Source organism: Pezoporus flaviventris, unplaced genomic scaffold, assembly GCF_033815535.1.
Source record: "Pezoporus flaviventris isolate CSIRO_AGI_PZ_B2104156 unplaced genomic scaffold, CSIRO_AGI_Pfla_v1 ptg000015l, whole genome shotgun sequence".
NCBI classification, from domain to species: domain Eukaryota; kingdom Metazoa; phylum Chordata; class Aves; order Psittaciformes; family Psittacidae; genus Pezoporus; species Pezoporus flaviventris.
This window is the reverse complement of record NW_026892563.1, coordinates 9,760,330-9,774,209: the sequence shown is the minus strand read 5'-3', so window position 1 is coordinate 9,774,209 and position 13,880 is coordinate 9,760,330. Positions and strand designations below refer to the sequence as shown.

At 35.6% G+C, this 13,880-nt stretch overlaps 1 protein-coding gene across 3 annotated transcripts in view; it reads left to right on the top strand.

Moving 5' to 3' along the window:
* Nucleotides 1–11,787, top strand: part of RPGR (retinitis pigmentosa GTPase regulator) — a 39,664-nt gene extending 27,877 nt beyond the window's left edge. For all 3 annotated transcript variants that reach the window (XM_061453379.1, XM_061453378.1, XM_061453377.1), the window contains 7 exons: nucleotides 1,267–1,422; nucleotides 1,886–2,010; nucleotides 3,139–3,321; nucleotides 4,427–4,592; nucleotides 5,899–6,011; nucleotides 7,779–7,844; nucleotides 8,852–11,787. In XM_061453379.1, the coding sequence (XP_061309363.1) occupies nucleotides 1,267–1,422; nucleotides 1,886–2,010; nucleotides 3,139–3,321; nucleotides 4,427–4,592; nucleotides 5,899–6,011; nucleotides 7,779–7,844; nucleotides 8,852–11,377 (3,335 nt within the window). In that variant the 3' untranslated portion in view covers nucleotides 11,378–11,787. The remainder of the gene's footprint in view (nucleotides 1–1,266; nucleotides 1,423–1,885; nucleotides 2,011–3,138; nucleotides 3,322–4,426; nucleotides 4,593–5,898; nucleotides 6,012–7,778; nucleotides 7,845–8,851) is intronic.
* The last annotated feature ends 2,093 nt before the right edge of the window (nucleotides 11,788–13,880 follow it).

Sequence of the window (13,880 nt, the reverse complement as noted above, 5' to 3'; positions counted from 1 at the left end):
GGATTAGTTTGAAGGAATGGTAACATAATTTGTTTTTAATTTTTCTCCACTCTGTGGCTGCTCTGAGAATTTGGTCACACGGTATAAATTACTTTTGTGGCACTGAAACTTACTTTGCTATTCCAGTGGCTTTGTTTCCTTGATATAAAGAAGTTCTTAAAAAGCAGATTCTCTGCCAGTTGTTGTTCCGCACATTCCACTGTGAATGGCCATTCCTCGCTTTTGTACATGGTGAGATTTTTGACCTGGTGGTGTCTGTGCAGCAGGAGCAGGCATGCTCTGCACTATGTTCATAACAATGATGTAATGACACATTGTTCCCAGGTCTCAGTTCTTTTTGCTTGAAGTAGAATATTTTTTGTTCTTCCCAGTTTTCTCAGGTTTTAATAATAATTTTTCAAGTACCTTAAGTAGTACTTCTCCAGCTTTTCTTGCTGCCTACCTGCAGAAAAGAAGGGGGCAGGAAATACAGTTCTAGGAGAAACTTTTCCTTTTCCCAAAAAATCTTAGTGTCTGAATTTATCTTTTCAAGCGTGACCTCATCAAGACTTCCAAGCTTTACAGTCTCCCCTGTTGTGATGCAGTGCCAGAAATGGACACAGCAGGAATCTTTATTGCTTTGAAGAAGTTCTTTTTTCTTTCCTGGCACAAAGAGTCCATTAAACAGACAAAATATGGAAAGGTGATTATTCTGTCACAAGATAAGACAATTATAGTGTTCTCTGTATTTAATGCAGGGCTGATTTGGTAGCTGATCAGAACACTTAAATAATTGTTATTGTTCCAATCTATATGCACAAGTTAATATCAGTTTAAAGAGGCCTAACCTATTAAATTTAGGGTCAGACAGTGTAGATGTTTGTAACCAGAAATTAGGATGAGATTACTGTACTTGAAAGTGCTGACGTGTATAAACACTATGGTCTTGAATTAATTGCATTACATAGACTCCCATAAAATTTTTTATTAGCTAATATTTTGTGTACATGTGATAAGTGGATTATTTTGCAGGTATGTTAGAAAATATATTGCATATTGAACAATTAAAGATTCTTTTGTGTATTTATTTTAATACTTAATTTCCTGGTTTTTATTTTGTTGCATTTTATTATTAATTGATAAATGTATTGATTAGTTGGTACATTTAATTCATAAAACATTGCTTTTTTGATGGTGATGTAATTTGACTTCCATTTGGGTAATAGAAAGCAGGTTATAATATATATGTCAGCATATTTATTGTTAACTTTTGCTGTATATTTTCAGAGACAAATGTATATACTTTTGGACTTGGACAACATGGGCAGCTGGGACATGGTACTTTTATTTTTGAAACTTCAGTACCGAAGTCTGTGAAACACTTGAGGAGGTATAAAATATGTAACATTACATGTGGGGAAAATCATACTGCTGTAATAGCAGGTATGTAAATGAAAAAATCTGAAATGCACTTCCAGTGACTCCCTCTTACACTGTAAAGGCTTTATTTATAAAATGAGCAGTAGAAGAAGACGTATACAAACTTACTAGCTCAAAAAGTCAAGTGAACAGGTGAGAAAACCAGATCCACAGCCATGCCATGCATAACTCTGTATACAATATCTCCTGGGGATTTATAATCTCATTATCATACCTTGCTAACAAGGATTTGTTTTACAAATTATCCAGACTAACTCTCATCTCAGGCAGTACTTTGCCTGAAAATATGTATATTTTTTTATCATATTCATCTCTTGAAAATCTAAAAAAAATTGTTCAGTGTTTGCTTTTGGAAGAAAAACATTCCTTATTTCCATGGGCTGTTACTTCGTTTGTGATGCTTTCGTCCTAATTGTATTTTAAATCTTTGTTATTGATAAGACCCCCTTTTTTTTCCCACATACAGAGAATGGCCTCATGTTTACTTTTGGAGATGGGCGACACGGCAAGTTAGGCCTTGGAGAAGAGAATTTTACAAATCAGTTTGACCCCACTCTGTGTTATAATTTCTTGAAGTTCACAGTCCTTTTGGTAAAACTCCTGTTCATGCTTCTCAGACATCAAAACATTTATCTTTTTATGAAATATTATTAATGACAGTTGAAATCTCATTATAGAATATTTATTTCCATGGCATTTAATTAGTAGACAACACAAGTTTAAATAAAAAGGAAATCATATTTTCTCACCACATTCTTCATTTAGTTTAGAATCTATTTGGCTTGGACTACACATCTAGACTGCTTTTCAGGGGTTTATTTGGTAGTGTTCTGGTCTGTAGAGCTGTGCCAGCCTATAAAATTAAATATTTTATTTATATACCTATTGCTCTGGGATTGTTGGCAGTAGGGGGAAACTCGTATCTGTTCTGAAAACACCAGTGTGTCAGCTTCTTAATTTTAAAGATGATTTGTACAATGGGATATTTTTAAACCTTAGAAAAATTGGAGGAGTTGCTTTTCTTAATCCAAATGGGATGAGAAAGCAGAAATACTCTTTTCTCTTTATGGCATTATTTTAATCTATTTCTTGAGGTATTTTAAGAAATAAATGTCACAGAATTGCCAGCATCAGAAATGCAAACATGACTCAGGATTGAGCAAAATTTGGAGCAAAATTCTGTTGCTCGCTTTTGTTTGTTTATTGGACTTAAAGGACATTTTATCAGAAGTGGTGAGGGTTTTAAACTTTTTAAATTGAAACCTCTGATCTTTATGTAATAATACTTTGTCTGTTGGAGGGTGTAGGACTTGATTTACTTTTTATGGATTTTAGGATAAAATACCTAGGTTTGTATCACTGAAGCTATCAGTGTTGCCCACATTTAACTTGCATAAAAATAGTTATCACAAATCCCTTCAAAACAGTTGAAATATCTTTGCTTTCTTCTCTATTAATTGACCTATCTTGAGTTCTGTTCAATACAAATATATTGTATTTTAGCAAGAAGTGAACATAGATCTCTAGTGATTAATAAGCATAATTAAGTACTTTTATCTTGCTAACATCATTTGGAGCTAGATTTGAAGCTATTTAATGTCTCTTATTTTCACTATGTTTTTCTTACACTCTAAACCCCTAGAGATGTTTGTAAGAAAATGGGGTTCCTGTACTGATTCTTGCTAATGAAATAATCAGATAATTCTTTTGGTGCTGTAGGTTGCATGTGGTGGTTGTCACATGCTAGTTTTTGCTGCTCCAAGACCTAAAGGATTTGAAGAAGTGCTCTTAGAAGATTTACATGAAAGCTCTTTGACTGCTACAATCTCTAAAATAAGTGGAGATTTACTACTAACAAACACCTTACAACTAACATCAGCACGAATGCGACGTCGAGAGAGGGTAAATTCAGAGCTGTTTAGACTTGCCATAGTTCTATTAGGAAATAAAGTCACTTTTAAAGTCACAATGTATACCCAGCAGATAAATGTATTCTTGATGTATGTAAATGTAAATATACACACAAATGTAAAATTATGTGTATAATTTTAATGTATAAAAAGAAGAATGAATATCTATTCCGGTCTCAAAATTGAATGCAGATAGAAGATAGGCATTGGTCAGATTTTGCTTGTTTATTTCTATGAAAAAGAATCAAATTGATTTTGTATTTAAATTCTAGCATGTTAGAAATATTTTTAAAAGGAGCAAGAAACTCTTTTTGTTGTTCCCTTTGAGTCCTTGAATGTATTAAAAAAGCCCACAGTTTTATAAGATATCAAAGGAGAAAGTTTCCAATCAGCTTAAAATGATCCTAAGACCCTGTAGTTGCTTCTCCTTTCTCTCAGCTACACATTCCGTGCGATTTCATTGAACGGCATGAGTTGGATGATTTCACTTACCTGTCTCTACCACAGAGCCACATTTATGTGGCTACCACAAAACTACCACAAAGCCACATTTATTTTGTAAAACTGTATTGATGTTGTGGAATAAATACTTCAACATTACTTGAGATGCTAGTATTTTAAGTAAAAATCAAAGTTCTTTTTCTCCTTTGTCTGTATTTTAAGGCTGCTTGAGGTTATTGTGCGGAGACCTAAAATATCCCCCCACTATATACCTATTATGCTTCCTCCTGGCTATTGTGCTCCTCCTCACTGACAGATCATGAGAAACTGAAAAGTCCTTACCCTGATCAGGGTAAGCGCTAGTTATCAACAACTGAAACATAGGTATGTTATCAGCATTGTTCTAGAACTAAAGCCAAACCACAGCACTGCACCATCTACTAGGGAGAAAATTAACTGTATCCCAGCCAAAGCCTGGACAATACTTCTCCACTTTTTAGGACTGTAAATAATTTAAATATCAAAGACATTTGGTTTATGTTTCCCATACAAAGTTACAACACTGTATCATCAACTAAAACGAAATACTGAAAGGTTGCTTACATTTTATTCTTCTGCTCTTATTCTCAATGTAAGTTTTTTTTAATCTTCTGCAGGAAAAGTCACCAGAGCAGTTTAGTCGAATGACACAAACTCTGCCTCCACTAGGAGAAAGCTTCTTAAAATCTTCACTACCTGTGACAAGCAAGACTAGTCCATTCTGGTTTTCTGCAACAGATCTTCCTAAAGCTGAACTTAGGAAGCACAGGCGCCATAAAAAAGGTGAAGTGTCCCCATATCTTGCAGCTGTTTTCGGATGATTATGTGGTTTGGCTCTCATCATTCATAAACAAATGCTCAGTTTGAACCTGAAAGAAGGTTTAAATTCAGTCTTGCCTCAGTAGGATCTGTCAGAATACAGACATGAAAGTTGAGAAATGCATACAAGACATTGCCTCACTCTGTTCATGTTTGGAAAATGTACTCAAAGTTTTAGATGAGGGCTGAGTGAAAGAGAAACAACTTCTAAATTGTACCTGTGGTTTCTTCTGTAGAAATAGAACTTCACAAAACCACTGTGAGATTAGTAACCGCTTCCTCCATTTTCACAAAAAAAAAAAAAATTACAGAAAAAAATTGATTAGGAACAATCTTGAAAACCCAGAAGGGCCTACAAGAGACCTTGGGTCTACTAATTCTTATGGCATCTTTCTTCATCACTTGGAAGTGAAGAAGTGCAAAAGTGTTCTTCACTCTCTGTTATCTAAGATAATAATGACTTGCAATACCCTGGCTAATGCAAAGTCTACATAACAATGATACTGATACAGCACTGGACTTAACAAACAGATTCTCTAGAGCAGTTCTGACTTTATCTGGATTCTTGGGCATGTGTGATTTCCCAGGAAGAGCGATGCTAGAGTGCAGAATGCACTGCTCTGTGTAAAAGTTAGCTCAGACTTATTGGACAGTCAAATCCAATATGAAAGTAATTAATTCAGTTAGAATTAAGATTATTATTTATAAAGCTGCCACCATGTCCATTAGCATTTCTGGTTCTAAGAAAGCAATGCGGTGAAATTTAAATTGCCCTTAGAATCTTCTGAGGCCTATGTGCCATATGAAATTGGTCATCTACCTGATGAACTTGAGGTGAACCTGAAAGTGATATAGGTACATTTTTATGATGCAGCCTTGGATTTAAATTCACTGTCTCTCCATCCATTATGCAGACAATGTTTAATGTAGATGACTGCAGCTAATTTAGTCTAGGTGGTACACTATTATTAAAAAGATCATCCAAAAGAAACTTTGTCCCATGTAATATTTGTGCTTTGAAAGCCTGCAAAAATGGTCAGAGATCTACAGTGTACTGAAGCCACATTGCTGAGCTACCTTTGATGTTAATACTGATGAAAACTGGAAGTGTTTCTGCGATATCTTAAGCTGGAGGAATCAGGAATCTCAGGACTTCAGTCCTGTGTCAGTAAAATAGAGATAATCTATTTTACAAGAATGGGGTGTTCTGCTGATTACATATTGCTTGTTCCTATGGTATTTGTTTACTTCCCCCTATTTTACCTTGAAGTAAAGAAAAAGAATCATCAGAAGGATAAACCCGGTGAACGCTCTGCAGAAGAAGATTCAGATAATGAAAATAATGACAGAAACCTTGGAGATACAACTGACATCCTAAATATGGTAATATATTCCACTAAAGAATTTGTGATTCAGTCATTTTTATGCAGAGAAAGAATAAAGCAGCTAAATTATGTTTCAAATTCTAGTGCAGAACTCATGGCTAGCCCAGAACATCCTATGTGACACCAAGAGGTACTGACACACTGTTAAATGAGCATGCGTTTCATACAGTCATTATTCAATGCTAAAGTTTGATTTTATTTTCCAAGTAAAGTTGTAATAAGGGAATGTTGTAATAAGAGATTGAAGCAGCCCCAGGTAGTGCAGCCCCTCCCTCCTCTTTACCTTGGAAAGAAAACAATGACACTGGATACCACATGGTGATCTCTATCTCTGACCTTCATTTTCTTGAGGATTTCCAAGACAGAATTGCAGGAAATTAAGCAGAAATCTGTCCTTTCCTCTTTCAAGAAGAGCTTATTTAGTACAGGTGGATCATATTAAAGGGAAGACCCAAATGCAGACATTTTGGTTATTTTGTGATTCCCAAGCATGTTCCTACATATTTCTTTTATTTAAAAAATATGTTCACCTTATCAGTTGTGCACCTCTCCAAAACATTTTGTTCTCTTGGCAGATAGGGCATGTCCTGGTCTTAATGCACTGCACTGAAAAGATGTTGTGTTTGTTGTTTGGTTTTGGTTTTTTTTTTAACTTCAATGGAATGAAAACAAATGAGGAACCCACTGTGGTGCTGGCTCAGAGTATGTTGTCAGTTACGCTAAAAGGATTGCACTTATCACAGGAATTGTTACTTTTTTGTACTTAACATAAGTATTTGTTTGTACTTAGTAATTTAACAATCAGTGCATACCATTTAAGTTATAAAACTTTCTTTTACAAGAAAAAAATTAGTTTTAGATATAATGTACAACGTGGCCTTTATTAGTTTAGCGAGACATTTATTTGTAATTTATTGCACACCTTATGTGCTAGACTTTTTTGGTTTTAAGTGCATTGTGAATCAATTTTAAAACATTAATCAGAATGAAAGAATAAAATTTTAAAAAGTCAGGCAAACTTCTCAAAACACAAAATAAAAGAACTGCTCTTCTTGAATCTGAATGAAATAATCTGCTGCAGTGTAGTTTCATTTTTTCTAAACTGTGGCAACATACATCTTATTGATGTGACGAGGAGGAAAAACCTTTAATAGCATATTGACCACACAAATTCTTGGGAGTCAAAACCTAAACTGTCTATCCTCACTGTGTTGAAAAAGAGTATTGTTATTAAACCATAAACAGTTAACAAACAGCATCAGAGAACATTTCCTTGTTGTTTCGAGTATATGGGAAGGGATGACCAAAATCTCACTCTACTTGCCCACCTAGTAGTATTCTACATTGCCTTGCCTTTTCGTTTTTTGCCTTATGTAGAAGAGTAAGATTGGATTCCAGTGAAAATTTATTCTATGTAATGTTTCTTTAACAATGTTCTATCAAGGCTGTAGTATCAAACTGGATGTTATATTGCAGGTTGTGATGATGAGGGAGTAAGGCATTATATTTTTAGCCGCAATTAAGGGTGAGTACACAGTGCATCTAAAATGCACTTATGGGCTATAAGAGAGGTAGATTTTAGCCTCTAGAGACAGTTTAGATGTTGACATCTAAGCTGGTTATGCAGTAAGTGAGGGAGTGAAAGTGAAATAGTTATGTGATTTTACAGATTTGTCTGAAGCCCTGTTTAGTAGAATTGGGCTTTCATGCTGCTTTCCCTATTAGTCATATTTATTTCTTTTAATATCGATCTTATTTTTTGCAGACACATGTAATGAAATTGAATCCCAGTGACCAGTCCTTGAAATTATCACCACTCCAGAAACAAAAGGTACCGTAACTAATCATATATATATATATCTGTATACTTATACCGATGTATAAAAGATCTGTAATTCTTGTATTATCCTTGTACTTTATTGTTTTGCTTTGAGTTTTAAAAAAGCTGAGCAAATTTTGTAGGCCCCCTCTTGCTGATTTTTTGAATATCCACAAGGTAAAATCCTAAGAAGCTGACTGAAGCCAGAGAGAATTTGTGCAGGCACATAAGAGTATTCAGCATAGTCTAAGATGGGAGTATATAATACTTCATCAGTTAAGGAGCGAAAATCGATCGTACACACTTCGTAAATTAAGCTGATTACATACATATCTCTGGTTTTGTTGATATTAAAATATTTTCATTGACTTCTGAGACACAATGTAAAGATTTTATTTACAGATATTCACCATAGGATATATATAAAGGAACAATAATACTGATTTTAATTATGAAATTAAAATGCTTTTGTATTACCTTTCTATTTGACTCCTAAAATGATCACAGCATTTTATCATTTTGTATATTTCATTGTAATTTTTTATTTGAAAATTATTTTGCAGAATTTGTTAAATAAGTATAAAATTTAAAGTAGAAAGACAGCAAATTTTCTAATTTATTGGAGCATAAAAGTGAGCATATCAAAAGATTTCCCAAGGGGAAAGGTGGAGGAAGGTACAAGGGAGCTGCAGTTTTCCCTTTTGTTCACACAACTTCATGCATTGCATGCTCTTTAGCTTATAGGACATGATATTGTCTGAAGCATTCACTTTGAGTACTTAGATAGTGAAAAAGGTGTAGCAGTACATTTACCATCAAGAGAATGTTACATTCTTCTAGTACGGGCAGTTGTAAATTCGTTTCATGTGAAATACTGTACGTTCTATGCCATCTTTTAGTTTGCTCACACAAATTTTCTTCTCTTGTTCAGATGTTTTTGTAACCTTTTTCTTTTGCTGTCATTTGTCTTTAATGCTTTCCTTCTTTCTTTTTAATTTTCTGCTTCTCATGTGGAATAGAAGAACAATAAAAATGTGAAACTGAAAAGAGATGGTAAGGGTGGGCTGAAAAACAAAGATTCTGATTTAGTGAAGGAAGGGTCAAAATTAGACTCTGGCTCTTTACAAAAGCAGTCTTCACTTTCAGAGTTACCAGGGCAAGACTTGGAAAAAAGTAGTGCCTTTGTGGGGAAGCCAGTGGCCAAAAAAAATACAATGGAAGGTAAATCTGGGAATGCACAAACTGTTGGTACTTTGAAAAGTGGTGTTCAACAAATCAGTAGGGACAAACACAGATTGGTGAAAAGGGAAAAAGCATATGCGGAAAATCATGAACTTGTCAGAGAGGATCTTCCCACTGAAAAGCAAATTCTGACTGAAGGAACAAATTCTTCCTATAACAAGTCAAAAGCTATTAAATCTAAGCAATTCCTAAAAATCAGTGTACTTCCTCCTGCATCCAGAGATCAGCCCCAGACTGATTCAGTAGTTGCACAAAAATACTGCTCTGTTAAAAAGCAAGGAAGTCAAGAAGCAATAGAAAGTGAAAACAGAATAAAGGATGTTGTTGGAAAATCTGATAAATGTGAAAGAATATGTGTCAGAGGAGAAGGAAACAGTGAAAAGCAGAGAGGGTTTAAAAAGAATGTTCATTTTTTGAAACAAATATCTGTGTCATCATTTTCAACTGAGGAAAATAGTAATGATCTTGCAAAATTTGTACTTAAAAGGAGGGAAAAAGATGAGAAATACTATGAAGGCAGGAAGGTCCAGAAGGCCATTAAAACAATAAAAGATGTGAAAGATTTGAACTTAGAAGATAATGAGATTGAGGAGATGCAAGCTGCAAACAGTGAGAAAGAATATGTAGAAGAGACTTATATAAAAAGCTTGAATGAGGAAGAAACAAACTCTGAAGGTAAATCTGATGAAGGCAGACAGTTAGAAATCAAGAATGAGAAGGAATCTAATCAAGAGCAGGAGAGTGAAAGCAGTGAAAAGGATGAAAGTGAAAAAGAAAAACTAGATGAAACAATTGAGAGTGAAGAAGAAGAGAGTGAGGTTAAAAAAGATGGAGATGAAGTTTCAGTAGAAGGAGATGAAGAGGAAAAACATAATGAGGAAGAAAATGAAAGAGAGGAATCACAGGCTGAAAAAGACAGTGAGAACGAGGTTGCAGAAGAAATGGAACAGATTAATCAGGAAGGTGGCAAAGAGCAAGGAGATGAGGAATGGAGGTTGATAGAGGAAGAAATGCTGAGAGAGGGGGAAAAGGAGGATATGGAAGAGGAGTATACTAAAGTGGAAGACACCAAAAAAGAAAAGGAAGAACAGGTTAGAAGTGTGGGAAGAGATGAGAGTGAGGAAGGAGATGAAGACAGAGAGGCAGGGGAAGAAAAAGAGGTAGAGGCAGAAGAGGAAGAAGATGAAAAGGAAAATGAAGATGAAAACAAAGAAAGTGAGAATGAAAAAGACAAAGAGGGTGAAAGGGAGGAATTAGAAGAATCATTGGCAGGGAGGGAAGAAGTATCTGAAGAACAGGAAGAGAAAGATGCAAATAAGAGGACTAAGGAGGTAGGGGAGGATGAAGTGGAAGACAAAACAGGAGATAAGGAAGAGGAAGGAGCAGAGACAGAAACAGAAGGGGAGGATAGAGAAGAAGATGAAAATGAGGAGTGGGAAAATGAAGAAGTGGAAGAAGAAGATGAGGAAGCGGAAGGGGAGGAAGAAAATGAGGAAGTGGAAGGGGAGGAAGAAGAAGAGGGAGAAGGGGGAGTTGAAGAAGAGGGAGAAGGGGGAGTTGAAGAAGATGAGGGAGAAGGAAGCATGGAAGAAGAAGAGGAAGAAGGGGGAGTTGAAGAAGATGAGGGAGAAGGAAGCATGGAAGAAGAAGAGGAAGAAGGGGGGGTGGAAGAAGAAGAGGGAGAAGAGGGGGTGGAAGAAGAAGAGGGAGAAGAGGGAATGGGAAAAGAAGAAGGAGAAGAGAGGGTGGAAGAAGAGGGAATGGAAGAAGAAGAAGAAGAGGGGGTGGAAGAAGAAGAGGGAGAAGAGGGAGTGGAAGAAGAGGGAGTGGAAGAAGAGGGAGTGGAAGAAGAGGGAGAAGAGGGAGTGGAAGAAGAGGGAGAAGAGGGAGTGGAAGAAGAGGGAGAAGAGGGAGTGGAAGAAGAGGAAGAAGAGGAAAAAGAGGAAGAGGAAGAAGAAGGGGAAGGAGAAGAAAAAGGAGAAGAGGAAGAGGAGGAACAAGAAGAAGAGGAAGGGGATGTGGGAGAGGAGGATGAGGGAGAAGAGGAAGAAGAGGAAGAGGAGGATGAGGGAGAAGAGGAAGAAGGAGAGGAAGAGGAAAAGGCAAAAGCTAAAAGAATAAATTATAGTAATAAGCTTCCACAAAAGAAAAACAAAACCAGGACGCCAGAGAAGACAGAAAATAGTGCTTTACCAAATAGCTCTAAACAAAAAATGAAGTCCAAACAGCATGTAGCAAATGGTTTACATAATTCAGAACAATTTTGGAACAATGTACTACCTCATTATTTAACGCTGAAGTAGCATAAACTACTGGAGATGCATTTTAAGCCTATTCAGAAAACTTTGGAAATATGGCAGATTGATTTTTATTACTTAAAAAAAAATAATGTAGTCAAAATACATTATTATACATCTACTTTAAGTGCCAATTTATCGAAAAAAAGACTGAAGAAAATGTTTAGATTTGGGAAGCTTTTGTGAGAGAAATCATAAATGGTTGATACAGTTACACAATCTTTAACACATATGATTTAAAAAAATAATTGCTGAGGAGGCAAAGTGTGTTTGCCTCTTAAATCATAATGTCATGCTGGCAACATGAATTATACATTGTAACAGTGACATTGGAACATTCAATTGCCTTTGGATCAGATTTCTTAAGGTGATGTATCGGTTTTAGTTGCAGAATAGTCTACATGTTAATGTCTTTTATAAAAGGAGTGTCATTTAAAGATGCATTTTTTTAAATTTTGGTATCACTTCATATTCATTACCCTTACTTTTCTTCTGTTCATAGAAATGCTAAAATGTTTGAGTACTTAGCATAAATTAAAGAAAGGATGAGTTGGCAAGTTTACATGGGTCAAGAGAGAGGTAAATGGAAATGGAAGCCTGGGTAAATGATGACCTCGGTTTTTTCAAAGGCCTTAAGGTTGACTTCTTATTTTGGTGTCAGCACGCAGTTATGTGCAAAAAGACAAAGCCAAGTCTCAGGATCTGGCCTAGATTACGTTAGAGTCAGAATGCATCTGTTTAGGGCTAATTTTTGACTATCACTTTTAGTGATTAGATATAATTAAGAATTTGAAAATACACACTTGTGAACTACTGTTTACTTGTTTACAGTGTGCAATGCACAAAAGATTCTATATCTGCCTACAACAGACTACATTACATTAGTCATCTGACTCTTAAGTTTCTCAAGGATGGGACTGTGTTTTGTGGCTGTGTGAAGTGTATATATGTTTTCAGGATCACAGCCTAAACTTCTCCTCATTGGAGCATATTTGTGTTTTTCCTTCCTAAAGATCACATCTGTGATAACCAAAAAGAGGACAATGTAATAAACTGAGAAGCCAGATGGAACAGAATAGTAGTCAGTATTCTTTTGGGAAAAGAGAAAGTATGTTAATACTTCTGGAGTTTCCTTAAAATACATAAACAAATCTTAAAAATTATTTTTGTAAGATATTGCATTACTGTTTCAACTGGTAGTGGTTAAACTGGCAAAAGAAGGGATAGGGACTCATCATACACCGTTATTACTTAAATACTATGGTAATGGGTGGTCTGAGACGTTTTTGTAAACAGATCTCAGTATTGACATTTTCTAGAAAAATAGTTATTTAAGTCCTATTTGAAAATGAGGACAGGAGAATAAAAGAATCAAAATGAGCAAATGTCATTCAATAAAGATGTTAATGGAATCAGTACCTATGTTGGGATTGTTTTTAATGTTGTTTTGTAAGACACTGGCATTAAACTATCTTTGACACAATGTCTCCAGAATTTATTTTCTAAAAAGGCTGTAGCAGATTAATAGTTCGCCAGTCAGTTGTAGTCCAGGTTGATCCTTCCTACCTCAGTCACCCCGTCCATAATACTACATTTGAAGGTAAGATCACTTTCACACACATGCTGGGCCTAACAGAAAGTTAGTCCAGTGACTGTATCTTGTCCGTGTGGAATTTGTTTCAAGCTTTGGGATTTTCTGGAATACATTATCTTGACATCAGCATATGTAAGTCTTTGGAAAAGGGTAAGTGTCCTCATATTCTGATAGAATGGAATATTTTAACAGTTAAATGCAGTGACCAAGAAAATGGTGCTCTCTAATGAGAGAGTCCTCAGTTATTTTGCAGGAGTGCTGAGTTATCACCGAACTGCTGTGAAAATACTTGCTTTTAAAACTAAGTGGAGCTAAACTGTGTTATTTTATCTTTCTTGGGAAAGATTAAGATGTTACTGTGATAAAGCTTAGAGTAATATTGAAAAGTATTTTTATAGGCCTGAAACTGTGTTTCTTGGATATGACATCTGCTTATTTGTGTTTCTAAAATTCAGCCCTGGAAGAAAACTGTGCTGTGAAAAAAAGCAACCAAACCAACCTGTTATTTCTTGTGAAAAATATTTTCTGGGGGGCAGGGGGGAAAAGTGAGAGCACTTTGAAACAAGTGATTTCCAAATTCACGTAGGAATGGCTCTTCATTTGCTGACTGTAGCTTCTAATCTAAACCCTTAGGCAAATGGGGGCCATTTGTTGTTCTTCTCTTGATAATGCACTGATGGCATAAAGCCTCCAGGAGAGTAAAGGAAGCCAAGTTACAGGCATCTTCTTTGTTTTGTCTGGATGAAAATTAATTGAATCGAGAACTGATTTTGTATTGTTTTGTGGATCATTCCTGTGGTAGGGGAAAAGCAGAGAATTACTCCAGCACTTCTAAGGGGTTTCCACAGAATTGTTACATAAAGTGTACCCTGTGCCAATGTTTCTGGGCTTTGGGGGACTTTGGAACTCCATTAG